Here is a 15804-nt window from a genome sequence, read left to right on the forward strand (position 1 = left end):
ATTTTTATCTCTACAGAGTTAAGAAGTCAGTGTCTGTATATTTTAATCCTCAGTCATTCTGTTAATGACAGCATTTGGATAGTAATCCTTCCTAAACTTTGTGCATACAGTTGCGTTCCCCAAAAGACGTATTTTCTCTTCTAAGAAAGAGAAACATTTATCATCATAGTGTATTCTTGTTAGCTTTTTCATGTTCAAAATATGATTGTCATTGATGACTATATATTTACTCCTTCTTGCAGGAAGGGAGCCTGGCAGAAATTAAAAAAGCATGGGACCAACGTAAAGCTGCATCAGGAAATCCAGATGGTGGTAGTCCAATGTCAGTGCTTGTTGACAGAATGAGAAATATCAGTATTGAAACTGAGGCAAACAAAGAGCTTGCACAGGGTATGAGTTCGGGCCATCAGCAAGAAGATCGCAGAAACGAAGTAAGTGTTAGTGAATTCCTGTCTGTATTTATACACATGATTTCAGTCATTCTAAAGTTCATAAAAACTGTGTGTGTTTTATTCTGCTAAGATGGCAGACTGAGTTGTAGAAAGGAATAACTCTGTATTTGTATAAGAGAAGTACTTAAGCCTTGTAATGCTGAACTGAGTTTTCGACTTTAAATGCCTATCCACTCTTACAATGTGTGTGCTTGGTGTACAGGTACTGTTAAGAAAATGTGTGTTGTGTGTAAAGTAAAAAGTAAAGTTGTGTGGCATACCCGGATGGTCACCCATGTAAGTAGTGGCCATGCCCGACAGTGCTTAACTTCAGTGATCTGGTGAAAACTGGTGTATCCACCTCAGCAAGGCCATTGACTGTCTGTATTTTGATCACGAGTCATGGAATAAACAGAAGAGGGCAAATAAAGTTATAGGAATGAAAGTGCTATTGAAATTATGACATTTGTGTGTGGTGTGTATAGTAATGTGTATTTCTTATTATCTTTTAAAGACAATTAAAATCTTTAGCATCAAGGAAACTGTAGCATGGGTATGGTATTGTCAATAGTATTTCTCATTTCAAAAGTTGCCCACTAACAGTAGCAACAAAGTGAACTAATGAAAGAGGGGAAAGTAATGTAATCAGCAGAACTTTTAGCTCTAACCTATATCTTCAGAGCACATGCACTGCTGTTTCACTGATATCTATAATTCGTTGCACAAAATTCTGTGTGTATTTTTCCTGGCCTTCTTTCAGGAAATCAGTGAATACTCTTTAAACATTTTTTCCCCTTAAAAGAGGTTGGGACAGACTTCTTGTCATGCTCACATCGGAACATGTACCTGTCTTTCTTCATACTATTTGTTTTTTGATGCATCATTCTCCTTCTTCAAAAAACTTAATATGTTTTGATGCACAGTTCACAATCAGTTTTAATTAAATTTGTACATTTGTTTGTCCAACAACTAAAGTAAACAGTTGCAAAATGCCTAAGAATAGATGTTAAAAAGGTGAACCTAAATCTATTTCTCAAGTGCTGACACAGTGTTTCTTTAAAAATCTGCTGGCATATAGCTCTCATGGTAAGTGAACTTATCTTGAAGAGTTTTCACTGCATTCATCAATAGGCAGCAGCAGCTAACATTTTATATTGAAATATCAGTCTTGTGTTTTATCTGTGACTTTGTGCAACTAACAGCACAAAAGCAGGTGCAAGTCTTGGCATTCAGAATGTGGATCAGGGCAATGTGTTTCAGTTATTGCCAAGATACTGTATCATCTCAAGCTCAGCTTCTGTATTTTTAAAATATGTTTTGCTTTCCCTACACGTGTGAAAATTTGTGGCCTGACATTCAAGTGGGACAGGAAATCAAGTAATGTCTAAAAAAATAAATGCAGTGTGTTGAAAAGTGCTGATTTGTGAAATCAGAATGTGCTGCTAAATAACATTCATTATTGAGTCACTCCACCCCGTACATTGTAACATGGCGTTCTGCCCACAAAGCTTGTCACCACATTGCTGCTGTAGTCTTTTCCACTCTTCATTGGATGACCTGAGTTCATCTAGTGTGTGGGAAGATTTCCTGTGATAATGCATGGCAAGTTTCAAGTGGTTCCAAACGTACTGTAGAGTTTCTGTCGACATATATTGTGTGCAATCCCCTTGGGTTGATTGCTGCCTCCCCGAGAAAGGTATTCACGATGTGGGTATGGAGTGACTCTGTGTTATCATCCTGGAAAAAGAACTCATTGCTGAGATGTTGTAAGTAGGGCTGGACAATAGACTGCAAGATTCTGTCACAATACTGGAAAACCCTCAAATTACCCTTGATAGTGATGTGAACCACCTGGCATCTGTACTGGATAGTTGGTCCAAACATGAATGATGCACCTCCCAGTTGAAACAGTGACACTGCATGCCTCGAGATGTGCATTGGCATCTGCCTCCATTCACACTCATTGACAAAAATTGCCTTACAAATCCTGCTCTCATTGGTGAAGTGCACACAATGCCATTGCTCCAGGTTCCATTCTAGCTGTTGATTTTCACACACACGCACACATGCTGTGGTTCTGTCGCCTTCTTCTTGGGGAGCCTAAAAGCCATAATTTGTGGGAACACATCATCAGGTAGTGCCATTTCCCATGGGTGACCACTAAGGCATATTTTCATCATGTTGTGTCTCAAAATAGCAATTTCTGTGGTGTTTACCAGCTCAAAACAACACTTCCTTTGCTGAGAAACCACTGTGTCGTAAAGTGACAATTTACACTCAGTATAAACTTGAAATGACTCTTCAAGGCTTATTGAGAATGAACAGTGTACATAAGCTGCAGTGTCTTGTTCATGTTCGAGAAACAGCATACATTTCTGTGCTGCGCTGAGAACATTTATGTTACACGTAGTGATTGCCTGTGGTCAAAAGAGTGTATAAAAAGAAGTTCCTAATAATTGTAATTGTAATAGTAATTATAATAGTAATAATAATAAGAATAGGCCTCCGGTATGTTCTGCCAGTCGTAAAAGGCGACGAAAAGAACAAACCACTAATAGGGCTAACCCCCCTTTTAGTGTGATTAGTTGGTTCAGGACAGATCTAAAGAAGCCTCGGACAAGCGCCGTCATGGTCAGGGACAACACTTGAACCCTATGCCCGCCCACAATGGTAACGACACTGCTAGCCAACTGGAAAATGATTCAAATCCAAATAGAGGTGTTTTGCAGGATATGCTTCCTGCAACCACCCTAGAAGGAAAACAAAGACAGAGGATGAGATGGTCAGATGAAGTTAATCGACACCTCATGTTCTGTTATTACCAAGCAACAAACCTAGGAACCAACACAACTGGATACAGATCACAAGTATACACAACATTTATTACCAGATACCCAGAATTAAAATTTTTAACAGAACAACGACTAGCTGATCAGATCCGTGTAATAATAAAAAATAACAGGATACCCCAGTCAGAATTAGAAAACATCAAACAACAAGTACAACAAATACTGGAACAAAATAATGTGCAATCAGAAGCAGAAGAAAATACAGTAATGGACCCAAACATCCCAGAGCAAACAAACAAAGAACACCACACATCAATTAAACAGTCAGAGGAAAACGAAATCTTTAGACAGCCACCAGAACAAGCACAAATAGAAAACGAAGTGACACACATGTTAGATATGGAAGAAAAATTTCAGCTGACATATATAGAATACAAAGACACAAATACAGACATTAGACCATTCTTGCATAGACCGCCAAATAACCCACAAGTCGAAACAACAATAAAAACTATCAACACAATCATACACAACAAAATAAATGAAAACACAACTATGGAAGAGTTACAACTACTGGTTTATACAGGGTGTTACAAAAAGGCACGGCCAAACTTTCCTCACACACAAAGAAAGAAAAGATGTTATGTGGACATGTGTCCGGAAACGCTTACTTTCCATGTTAGAGCTCATTTTATTACTGCTCTTAAAATCACATTAATCATGGAATGGAAGCAAGTAGCAACAGAACGTACCAGTGTGACTTCAAACACTTACAGGAAATGTTCAAAATGTCCTCCGTTAGCGAGGATACGTGCATCCACCCTCCGTTGCATGGAATCCCTCATGCGCTGATGCAGCCCTGGAGAATGGCGTATTGTATCACAGCTGTCCATAATATGAGCACGAAGAGTCTCTACATTTGGTACCGGGGTTGCGTAGACAAGAGCTTTCAAATGCCAGCATAAATGAAAGTCAACAGGGTTGAGGTCAGGAGAGCGTGGAGGCCATGGAATTGGTCCGCCTCTACCAATCCATCGGTCACCGAATCTGTTGTTGAGAAGCGTACGAACACTTCGACTGAAATGTGCAGGAGCTCCATCGTGCATGAACCACATGTTGTGTCGTACTTGTAAAGGCACATGTTCTAGCAGCACAGGTAGAGTATCCCATATGAAATCATGATAACGTGCTCCATTGAGCATAGGTGACTGACGAAACTAAAATGAGCTCTAACATGGAAATTAAGCGTTTCCGGACACATGTCCACATAACATCTTTTCTTTATTTGTGTGTGAGGAATGTTTCCTGAAAGTTTGGCCGTACCTTTTTGTAACACCCTGTATAGGAGCACTCACTACACTAAATATTACACACTAGGCAGAGATCAGAACCAACCAACACACAGAAGAAACCCACAAAACCAGCATGGCAACACAGGCTACAGATCAGAATAGAAAAACTGAGAAAAGACATCGGACAGCTAACACAATTTATAAGAAATGAAATGTCAGAAAAAAAAACGAAAAAGGTTAGGTAAGATCTCACAACAAGAAGTGATAGAGCAACTAGATGAAAAGAAGCAGAAATTACAAGCATTGGCCAAACGACTTAGAAGATACAAAAAAATTGAAAATAGAAGGAAACAAAACCAAGCAATCAACACAAACCAAAAGAAATTTTACCAGACAATAGATAACACACACATTAAAATATACAATCCACCAAACATAACAGACATGGAACACTTCTGGAGCAACATATGGTCAAACCTGGTACAACATAACAGGCATGCACGGTGGATACAAGCAGAAACAGATACATACAAGATGATACCACAAATGCCTGAAGTGATAATTTTGCAACATGAAGTCACCCAAGCAATTAATTCTACTCACAATTGAAAAGCCCCTGGAAAAGATAAAATAGCAAATTTCTGGCTAAAGAAGTTCACCTCAACACATTCACATCTAACTAAATTATTTAACAGTTACATTGCAAACCGATACACATTCCCTGATACACTTACACATGGAATAACTTATCTGAAACCTAAAGATCAAGCAGACACAGCAAACCCAGCTAAATATCGCCCCATAACATGCCTACCAACAATATACAAAATATTAACTTCAGTCATTACACAGAAATTAATGACACATACAACACAGAACAAAATTGTAAATGAAGAACAAAAAGGCTGTTGCAAAGGAGCACGAGGATGTAAAGAGCAACTGATAATAGATGCAGAGGTGACATATCAAGCTAAAACTAAACAAAGGTCGCTACACTATGCATACATTGATTACCAAAAAGCTTTTGATAGTGTACCCCACTCATGGTTACTACAAATATTGGAAATATACAAAGTAGATCCTAAATTGATACAGTTCCTAAACATAGTAATGAAAAATTGGAAAACCACACTTAATATCCAAACAAATTCAAATAATATCACATCACAGCCAATACAGATTAAGTGTGGAATATACCAAGGAGACTCATTAAGTCCTTTCTGGTTCTGCCTTGCTCTGAACCCACTATCCAACATGCTAAATAATACAAATTATGGATACAATATTACTGGAACATACCCACACAAAATCACACATTTGCTATGCATGGATGATCTAAAACTACTGGCAGCAACCAATCAACAACTCAACCAATTACTAAAGATAACAGAAGTCTTCAGCAATGATATAAATATGGCTTTTGGAACAGACAAATGTAAGAAAAATAGCATAGTCAAGGGAAAACACACTAAACAAGAAGATTACATATTGAATAACCACAGTGACTCTGTAGAAGCAAAGGAAAAACAGATGCCTATAAATATCTAGGATACAGACAAAAAACAGGAATAGATAATACAAATATTAAAGAAGGACTAAAAGAAAATATAGACAAAGACTAACAAAAATACTGAAAACAGAATTGACAGCAAGAAACAAGACAAAAGCTATAAATACTTTCCTGTACCAATATTGACCTACTCGTTTGGAGTAGTGAAATGGAGTGACACAGACCTAGAAGCACTCAATACACTTCCACGTTCACAATGCCACAAATATAGAATACATCACATACATTCAGCAACAGAAAGATTCACATTAAGCAGAAAGGAAGGAGGAAGGGGATTCATCCACATAAAAAACCTACATTATGGACAGGTAGACAATTTAAGAAAATTCTTTCTAGAACGAGCAGAAACTAGCAAAATACACAAAGCAATCATTCATATAAATACATCGGCTTCACCACTGCAATTTCATAACAACTTCTACAACCCTTTTGATCACATAACATCAACAGATACGAAGAAAGTAAATTGGAAAAAGAAAACACTACATGGCAAGCACCTGTATCATCTAACACAGCCACACATCGATCAAGACGCATCCAACACATGGCTAAAAAAAGGCAATGTATACAGTGAGACGCAAGGATTCATGATTGCAATACAGGGTCAAACAATAAACACCAGATATTACAGCAAGCATATTATTAAAGATCCCAATACCACAACAGATAAATGCAGACTTTGCAAACAACAAATAGAAACAGTAGATCACATCACAAGTGGATGTACAATACTAGCAAATACAGAATACCCCAGAAGACATGACAATGTAGCAAAAATAATACATCAACAACTTGCCATAAAACATAAACTACTAAAACAACACGCTCCCACATACAAGTATGCACCACAAAATGTACTGGAGAATGATGAATACAAATTATACTGGAATAGAACCATTATAACAGATAAAACAACACCACATAACAATCCTGACATCATACTCACCAATAAAAAGAAGAAATTAACACAACTAATCGAAATATCTATACCCAATACAACAAATATACAGAAGAAAACAGGAGAAAACATTGAAAAATACATCCAACTGGCTGAGGAAGTCAAGGACATGTGGCATCAGGATAAAGTTGACATTATACCGATTATACTATCAACTACAGGAGTCATACCACACAATATCCACCAGTACATCAACGCAATACAGCTACATCCAAACATATATATACAACTACAGAAATCCGTAATTATTGATACTTGTTCAATAACCCGAAAGTTCCTAAATACAATGTAACATATACCGTACAGTTAAAAGGAAGTCACGCTTGATGAAGGTCCGCGTCACTTTCCATTTTTAACCAGGCCTAAGGTCTGAGAAAAATAGAAATAATAATAATAATAATAATAATAATAATAATAATAATAATCACAAAATATGCTAGCCATGAGTGTGGAGCAAAATTGTTTTGATTGGTGTGTAATGGAATGTTATGGGTTTTACTGTGAATTTCTCACAAGCTAGTTTAAATTGTACAGAGACCCTCAAGACAAGTGTTTAATATACATTGTAAACCAGGTAAGTATGAGGAGTGATTAGAAATGAAGATTACAGGCCCGTATTTTTGAAGTGGTAATTCTGATACGTGCAGCTGGCAGTTGGGCAGAGTTTGACACCCTCCAGCTACAGTGCAAACTGTAGGTAAGGTGACTCATTTGGAAAACTGGTGTCGTGAAAAAATCTACTCAGTTATTTGATTTCTGTGGTCAAAACATGTAACCATAGCTCAGAATTCAGTGGCATCTTGTAGAGATTGTAAAGAGACTGCAGTGCCTCATCAGCATGTTGTAGAATGGTGTCAAAAGTTTACAACCAGTAGGGAAAATGTCAATGATGAGGTTCATCAACAGATGTGCACAGCTCACATGGAGGAGCTCATTCAGGACATGTTACAGCATATCATGGTAGAACTGAGACTGTTGTTTGGAAGTGTTTATCACATTGTTCACAATATTCTTCAGTACCAAAAAGTTTGTTCCCAATGGGGTCCACAAAATCCGACCGATGTTGTCTTTAGGGCTGAACAAGGAAAAGTGTATGGTGACAAGTCTGCAACTTTTGGAATGGTTCTCCATGGAAGGGAACAGTTCTCTTCACTGCATTGTCATGGGTAATGAAACATGGATCCGTCACTACACCCTCAACAGTAATCAGTCATCACTGGAATGGAAACACCCCCTTGTCTCCAAAGGCAAAGAAGTTTAAGGTGACATCATATGCCACGAAAGTGGTGGCCACATTGTTTTGGAGCAGCACAGGTGTCGTACTCGAGGAATTTATGGAAAGAGGAAGACAGTGACCGCTGACCAATACTGTGAAACCTTGACAAAATTGTGTGAATCAGTCAGGAAGAAACAGCCACGACTTCTCACCAAAGGCATCATCATCTTCCTTAACGACAATGAGCAACCTGTTACAGCCAAGAAGACCACCACACTGTTGAAACAGTTTCGCTGGAACATCATTGACCACCTTCCATACAGCCAGAACTGCATTTCAAATGATTTCCACCATTTCCTTCACTTGAAGGAGCACCTAGGAGGCTGACTATTCACTTCAGATGAGGAGGTGAAACACTTCACATCAACATGGCTGAACATGCAAGGACAGGATTTTTACCAGGAGAATGTACTCAAACTTGTCCATTGAAGCGACAAGTGCCTAAACTGATTTGGAGACTGCGTCAAAAAATAACCTAATGTATATACTATCAGTTGGCTGTATTGATTGTATCAAATAAAATGTACATGTTCCACTGCAAAATTTGTAATCTTACTTTCTGATCATCCCTCATATGTTTTATTTCATGACATAACATTTTTGCAACATGTGTTTCACTACATGTATGATGAGAATGCAATCCTTGATTGAAATAGAGCTACATAAATCCTTATTTCCGTAGTTACATTGTAGCCATTGAGGCTTATGACTAATTGTTCAGTGGGTGTATGAAAGACACTCTTGTTCATTTAAACAATACATATTTGAATAGCAGCTGTGTTGCTCAAGTGTGAGCAAGTTCTCTTAACTCCAGTACAAGCTGCATGTGGATTGGTAATTAATGTGTAACAGGCATTCTGCTGACTGTTATTTCGTAGTAGGTAGTATACATCATGTTGTAACACAGATAATAAGTGAGATTTGACCTTTGCCTTGAAAATTATTGTGGTGATGTTGGCATTCCTTAAGGTTCACATCCTTACTTAGCTATTTGTGTGTCTGATGGATACAGTTACAGTTGAGGGGTGTATACAATCAGTTGTCTTGTTTGAACTGCCATTGCCTAATGAAGTGCTGAGGAAATCTGTCAGTTGAGGGACTGTTGTCACATCGGCCTTGTTATGGATGTCCTCACTGTTAATAAATAATAACTACAATTCTGGCAGCGGAACAGTCAAATGTGAATTTTTGTTCTTTCATCAATGTTCCCACAAACACTGGCTGGTGCTGGTTCATTTCTGATGGACTTAAGTAATATAGGTTCATAGCTGCTTTTTACATAAGTAGAAATTATCACTCAGTTTGGGCAAATTTTATGAAGATGGATTAGAAATCACATTCAGAAGTTATTACAACTATTCCACGTAACTGAAAAATCAGAAGTGACAAAATTTGTTGTGTTGACATACATTTTCTCAGTATTTGTTCTGACATTAGTTCTGTATAAATGCCCCCTAGGTACTATCTTAACCAGAGAATATCCATGAATTATGTCATTTTATTATTTTTGGGTTGATTCCATTATGTGTAGCACATATATGAATGGTATATGTCTGGTACTTCCTCGACTACAGCTTATGTCAATGCCTTAATTAGAGTTTTTCTATTTTAGGGCCAGCAGCATAATATATTTCAGATAATGGCATGATTGTTAGAAGAATGCATGAGAATAACTGCTAATAAAAACTAGTATTTATTTATGACAGACCGTTTCAGCCTTTATCACCATTGTCAAGTACCTGTGAATACAATTATGGTGAGAACATGCATGAATGTGGATGTAATTTATATTAAAATGATTATATTTTATCTGCATTTAGATGGATATATCAGAAGTAACATATACAGTAGCCAAAGATAATCATGACAAAATTTAGTTCATAAAATAATATTGCTATTCATCTGCATAGTGTTTGTATACATATATCGCTGTAAGAGTTGAACTGTCAAACCATAATTAACATTATTTCAATATATTTATGTCACTTACCATCTCATCAAAACAGTGATAGTTATAAAACAGTTCACTAATGACGTAATATGGATGTCACATCAGTTTCGACGTGAGTACAATATGGTTACTTTAAAGTAAACGACATCCACATTTATAAAAGTTCTCACCAAAATTGTATTTGCAGGTGCTTGACAATGGCAATAAATGCTGAAACAGTCTGTCATGAATGAAGATTAGTTATTATAAGCAGCTATGCTGGTTCATTTTTCTAATAACTAATAAATAATGTGAGATATTTGCAAAAAGTAAAAAGTACTTTTTTGTCCATCCTGTGAACAACTTTCACTGCACACAAATTTATAACTGCCATGTTATAGCAATTTGCAAAATAATATGGATGTTTGAAATTCCTATTAAATTTGAAACTGCACTTTAAAAAAATGTACATACTGTTTTCATGACATAAATTGTCTGCCTTTGCAGGCAAAATGGTTGTTATCGGCAGAAATGGCTTTGGGCTTGCAATTTTTCCCTGTTCTGGCAGTTTTGGAGGAGGACCTTATAAACCAAAACAAGCTTCTGCGTTTGGTAAGTCTATAACAGTTCCCTTCTTATCCTTAAATAGCTATAAATTCTTGATATGGTTATATCATCTACACTTTTTTGTGGACCAGAACAGTACTCATATCATTTAAAAAAGAATCAACATTATGGCTTGGGTGAACTGTGTGAGAGTCCAGCTTTACAACTTTTATGAATACAGTATTAAAGCAGCTCTCCTGATCATGTCTCGTATATGACAGAGACATGAAACTAATGTTTCTTATTAGTAGCACAGTTATAAAGAAGAAGAATGAGATAGATAGCGTAGTGTTGCTCCCTTTTATACTTGTAATGGTGTAGGTCTGTGTCACAGGGCTCTGAAACCAGTCAGTAGGGTAAATGGCAGTGTGTCGGCATAACAGAAATGGAAATTTGCGTATGGCATTGTTGACCGGGAGGCCCCATCCGGTGGGGCTCGGCCGCCGTATTGCAAGTCCTTTTCAGTTGACACCACTTCGGCAACTTGCGGGTCAATGATGATGAAAATGGTGATGGAGGACACACAGCACCCAGTTCCCTGCCGGGAATCAAACCCGGGCCCCCTGCGTGTTAGGCGGAAACACTACCGCTACGGTTTGTAGGTGGACACATTACAGTAATAGTATACCTTCAGATAAGTTTATAAACTCAAAATGAAACTCTTAGAATCTTTGTCGCACATTGTTTAAGTAACAAACTCCTGTGAATGTAAGAAACATCAGATTAAAGGGACCAGCCATAGACAAATATCTAATATGCAGGTGTAAAATATTGCAACAGTGCATAATTGATGCTATTCAGGTGTAAAAAGGCTTCTGGTTTTTGCTGGCATACTGCTTTCAACTCAATGTATTGAGTAGGAACCATGGGCACAATAATTTGGGTTGTGGAAGATAATGCATACACAAAACCAAAATTGATGTAAGGACTGTGCCTAAAAAAGAGGTTTTCTGTGACCTCCTTACTCAGCTCTCCCACCCCTTCATCCTATGTGGTGATTTTAATGCACACAATGTTCTTTGGGGCTGTGCAACCACCTGGCACAGGGGTAGAGGAATTTGAGAGCCTTCTCATGTCCTCAGGTGCATGTTGAACATGTGGCGGAGCACACACTTCACCACTGCAACAGAGTGATTCTGCTATCAGTCTCTCGGCACACAAATTGCTCAGTGAGAAGTAATCAATAATTTGCACTCAAGTGATCATTTCTCAATTTGGTGCCCAAAAGAAAGCTGTCATGATGGGAGCTCAGTAGGGCAGACTGGACACTTTATAGGCAACTTGCTGTGTTTGAACACTGGAATTGGTGGATCATATTACCCAAATGATTCTTCGCACTATTGAAGCATCCATTCCACAGTCTTCAGACCAGCTGAATTGGCAGTCTTTCCCTCACTGGTTATACTGCACTCAGGATCAGGTGGGCAATGCTACACTGGTTAAAATGCAGGTCAGCTGCAGAGAATCTCGTAGCCTTTTGGGTAGCAAAAGCTAAATGTCACTGATTTATTAGAGAGAACAAGAAGAGATCTGTCAGTTCTTGACCACCATAAACCATTCCACTAAGAGTACAGTCATACAGGAGACCATCAGGATGATTCCTGGGAGATGTGGGAGGTGCCCGTGGCTACTGTAGTGGGGAATGGCGGTCTCCAGATGAACCCACAACACATTACCCAGATTATGGTGGCCTATTTTGCCACAGTTACTGCCACTGCCAGTCATGATTCAGTTTTCAGGCACCACAATTGATTGCTGAAAGGGGTAGTTGAGACTTCAGTTATACCACTGATGAAGCATAGAACTACCCCTTGTCCACGTGGAAACCAGATTCATCTGCAGCTTGTGACATATTACCTGGTCACAATAGGGTCCGTTATAGCATTTTCTGGCACCTCGCAGGGTGGAGGAAAGAAATCTTCCTCACCCTTTTTAACCTCATTTTGGCATCAGGTCACTTTCCTAACTTGTGGTGAGAGGCCATTTTAATTCCGCTTTTAAAACCCAGGAAGGACCAAACATACTCGAGTAGTTATCATAGTGTTTCCCTCACTAGCTGCGTGTGAAAGCCCTTGGAGCAGATTGTCAACTGCCACCTTGTCTGGCTCTTGGACTCCAGATAGCACCTTAGTCACCTTCTGTGTGGGTTCAGGAGGTATTGCTTCATCTTTGATAACCTGGCCATCCTGGAAGCAGCTATATGACAGTCCTCCTTGTTTTGGCATCACCTCCTGGGTATATTTTTTTATATCAACAAGGCCTACAATACTACTTGGAGGCACCTTATCCTCGGGCAGTTCCACAAATGGGGTTTTCGAGGATGTTTTCTCATCTGTATACAGTCCTTCCTCACACCACTCTATTTTAGATAGCGATGTCCTGTCTGATCACTTTGAGCAGGAGAACAGTGTACTTCAAGGTAGCATTTTAAGTGTGAATGTATTTGTCACTGCTATTGATAGTATCACATCAATTGTAAATATCCTGTCCAGTGTTCTTTGTGTGACAGTGACCTTTGTGTCTTTTGTTCCTCAGTTGGATGCATAGGTGGAGAAGAGGGAGGGGTTTTAAATTATCAACTAAAAAGTCTGTGTGTATTCTTTTTAACTGTTCAAGTTCTGTTTTAAACATTTCTGAGTTGAGGATGAAGGACACTGTTCTTAATTTTAAAGACTCTAAACTTACATGGTTGCCACACCTCAGGGACCTGAAAAGACAGTTCCTCATCGCACTAAGTATTTTAAAATGGCTTAATCATAATTCGTGGAGAGCAGACCGAACGTGTCTGCTCCAGTTTTTCAGGGCCTTGTGCAATCTCAACTTCATTATGGATGTGTGGTGCATGTAACTGCATGACACACTTATTTGTGAACATTGGATGTGGAGCACGCTATAAAGAAATTTGGCTGGCCACAGAGGCCTCTAGAAACAGCCCCATACCGAACCTTCGGACTGAGGCTGAAGACCCATAGCTCCACATGAGGCAACAACTACACATGCTGCGACAGGTCTGTAAAACACTGTCCGTGCCATACACACCTGCATACCATACTGCCACTCACCCACCATTGGAAAGTCTGTGTTCTGACCTGGAGAGCTGGGGTTGCAGTGTATGCAGGAGGCTGGGCACTGAGAGAGAGGAGTCCAGTACACATCCAGAGGTGTTAGTGTCACAGCAGTATCTGTAATAACTTTTATTTCCCAGGCTGAGTTTACAGAGTGACAAACTGTCTCAGTGTATCAGACAGTGGCCAGGCATAAGCACGTGTCACGAAAAAGCGCTGGTGCCTCGTAGGTGAGTCGTGATGTCACAGCCCCAAGTCAGTGAGTCACAGCCACGTAGTGTGCTGGCAGCAGTGTGGGGTTGGGAATGTGTTGCCTGCACAGATGTTCTGTGGTACAGTGTGGCTCGCACTGCAGCGCACTCGTAGACAGCTCGTCGTGCACTCAGTTGAGAACAGCCGACTGTGTGGTCCAGGATGTCTGTTGTTGTGAAGACTAGGCTATGGTCATCCGACACGAGTCGACCAAGACTGTGGCAGATATTCGTGAGTCGGACAGGGGGCTGAGCACCTGGTTGTTGAGGAGATGACAGCTCGCTGCTGGCAGGTCGTCCACGATTGACCCTCGGTGGAGGGGTAATGGTTGCACACCAGTCTTCTCCACATCCACCGTGTCCCAGTAGGCAGTAACGGCAGACCGTGGCTGTAGTTTGCATCAGGTTGGTCGTGTTTTGGTGTGGAAGTCAACAGGCAGACCATTGTCAGTCGGCATGTGGTTTCACTGAAACTTAGTACTATTGTTCTCTCTTGTTCTAGCAAGATGGACAGAATGGCAGCAGGGTTGGATGTGTTTTCGAGCTCCAGAAACATCATTATTTAAAGAGCTGAGCCTGCACCTATGACATGGTGGCTCTGGGTGTGTGATCGCTTTTGCCTCTGTTTGTTGGTCTCATCAGTGCTCCGTGGCTCACTGAGGTAATTCAATAATTACTGTAGGTCACTGAGCTCAGGTCTTTCTGCAACATTTGACTATTGCAATGGCACTCTGAGGCTGAAGTTATATAGTGTATTTCATACTACCTTGTTATGTAGCACTGCAGTATTTGCACTTCTGCTTGCCTTGCTTACTGGATGCCATCTTGTCCACTTCGTGGGCAGTACGTATTTTTGACATTCTGATTGGCACATTGACCCCAGGTTAACCTTCTCAGCTCTGAGCTTGCTGGGTAGAACTTTTAAAAAAATTTAAACATGTAGAATGAAATTATTCTGTGACATAACAGCTCTTTTTTACTCGACACTAAGCGTGTAGGCTGTATGGGATTTGTTCTAAGGATTGCCTTTTAGAGATGGGCTTGGCCGCTTTTAATGTTTCACACCAAGGTTGTAGTAGGTCTTTACTTTGGCTGTTACAAAGGCGCAGAATTATTTTAGACTTGATGAATTTTAAGAAAGATTGCACTCTGGATTTCAGGTTTCAATCTCCATTTTTTAACATTTTTAGATAGGCATCACATTATTAAATTTGTGTACACTGATGACTCCAAACAAGTTCTTCCCTTGGCTGTGCAGGAGCATTTCCTAACCACGACATAAGGATTTACCGCACTGTATTTTTTTGTGGAGATCCATGTGATACTGTGAAGGCACTGCTGCAAATGAGATATATTCATGGCAAACAGTTTGTCATTTGCAATGAGCCCCTTAGTGCCTAACAATCGTTGCAAAATATGCTCTTAGCAGAGAAAATGGTCCAGGTGATACATGACCAACTGTACATCCTAAGTAGTGCTGGAAGCAGGTGTCATTGTGCAAGGTATCAAGATACATGGGAGTTTGGGGAAATGAACAGGCACACAGAGCTTCCGAGGAAGCTCTTAAGGAGCATAATATCACACAGTGTTCCATTCCCCTGCAGGCTGTCATTTTGCTGGTGAGTCAAAGATCCAT

General features: G+C 39.5%; 1 protein-coding gene across 1 annotated transcript in view; it reads left to right on the forward strand.

Moving 5' to 3' along the window:
• Window positions 1-15804, forward strand: part of LOC124555371 — a 74491-nt gene that overhangs the window by 32210 nt on the left and 26477 nt on the right. The window contains exons 4-5 of the mRNA XM_047129260.1: window positions 243-431; window positions 10754-10858. Of these exons, the coding sequence (XP_046985216.1) occupies window positions 243-431; window positions 10754-10858 (294 nt within the window). The remainder of the gene's footprint in view (window positions 1-242; window positions 432-10753; window positions 10859-15804) is intronic.

Source organism: Schistocerca americana, chromosome X, assembly GCF_021461395.2.
Source record: "Schistocerca americana isolate TAMUIC-IGC-003095 chromosome X, iqSchAmer2.1, whole genome shotgun sequence".
Taxonomy (NCBI): domain Eukaryota; kingdom Metazoa; phylum Arthropoda; class Insecta; order Orthoptera; family Acrididae; genus Schistocerca; species Schistocerca americana.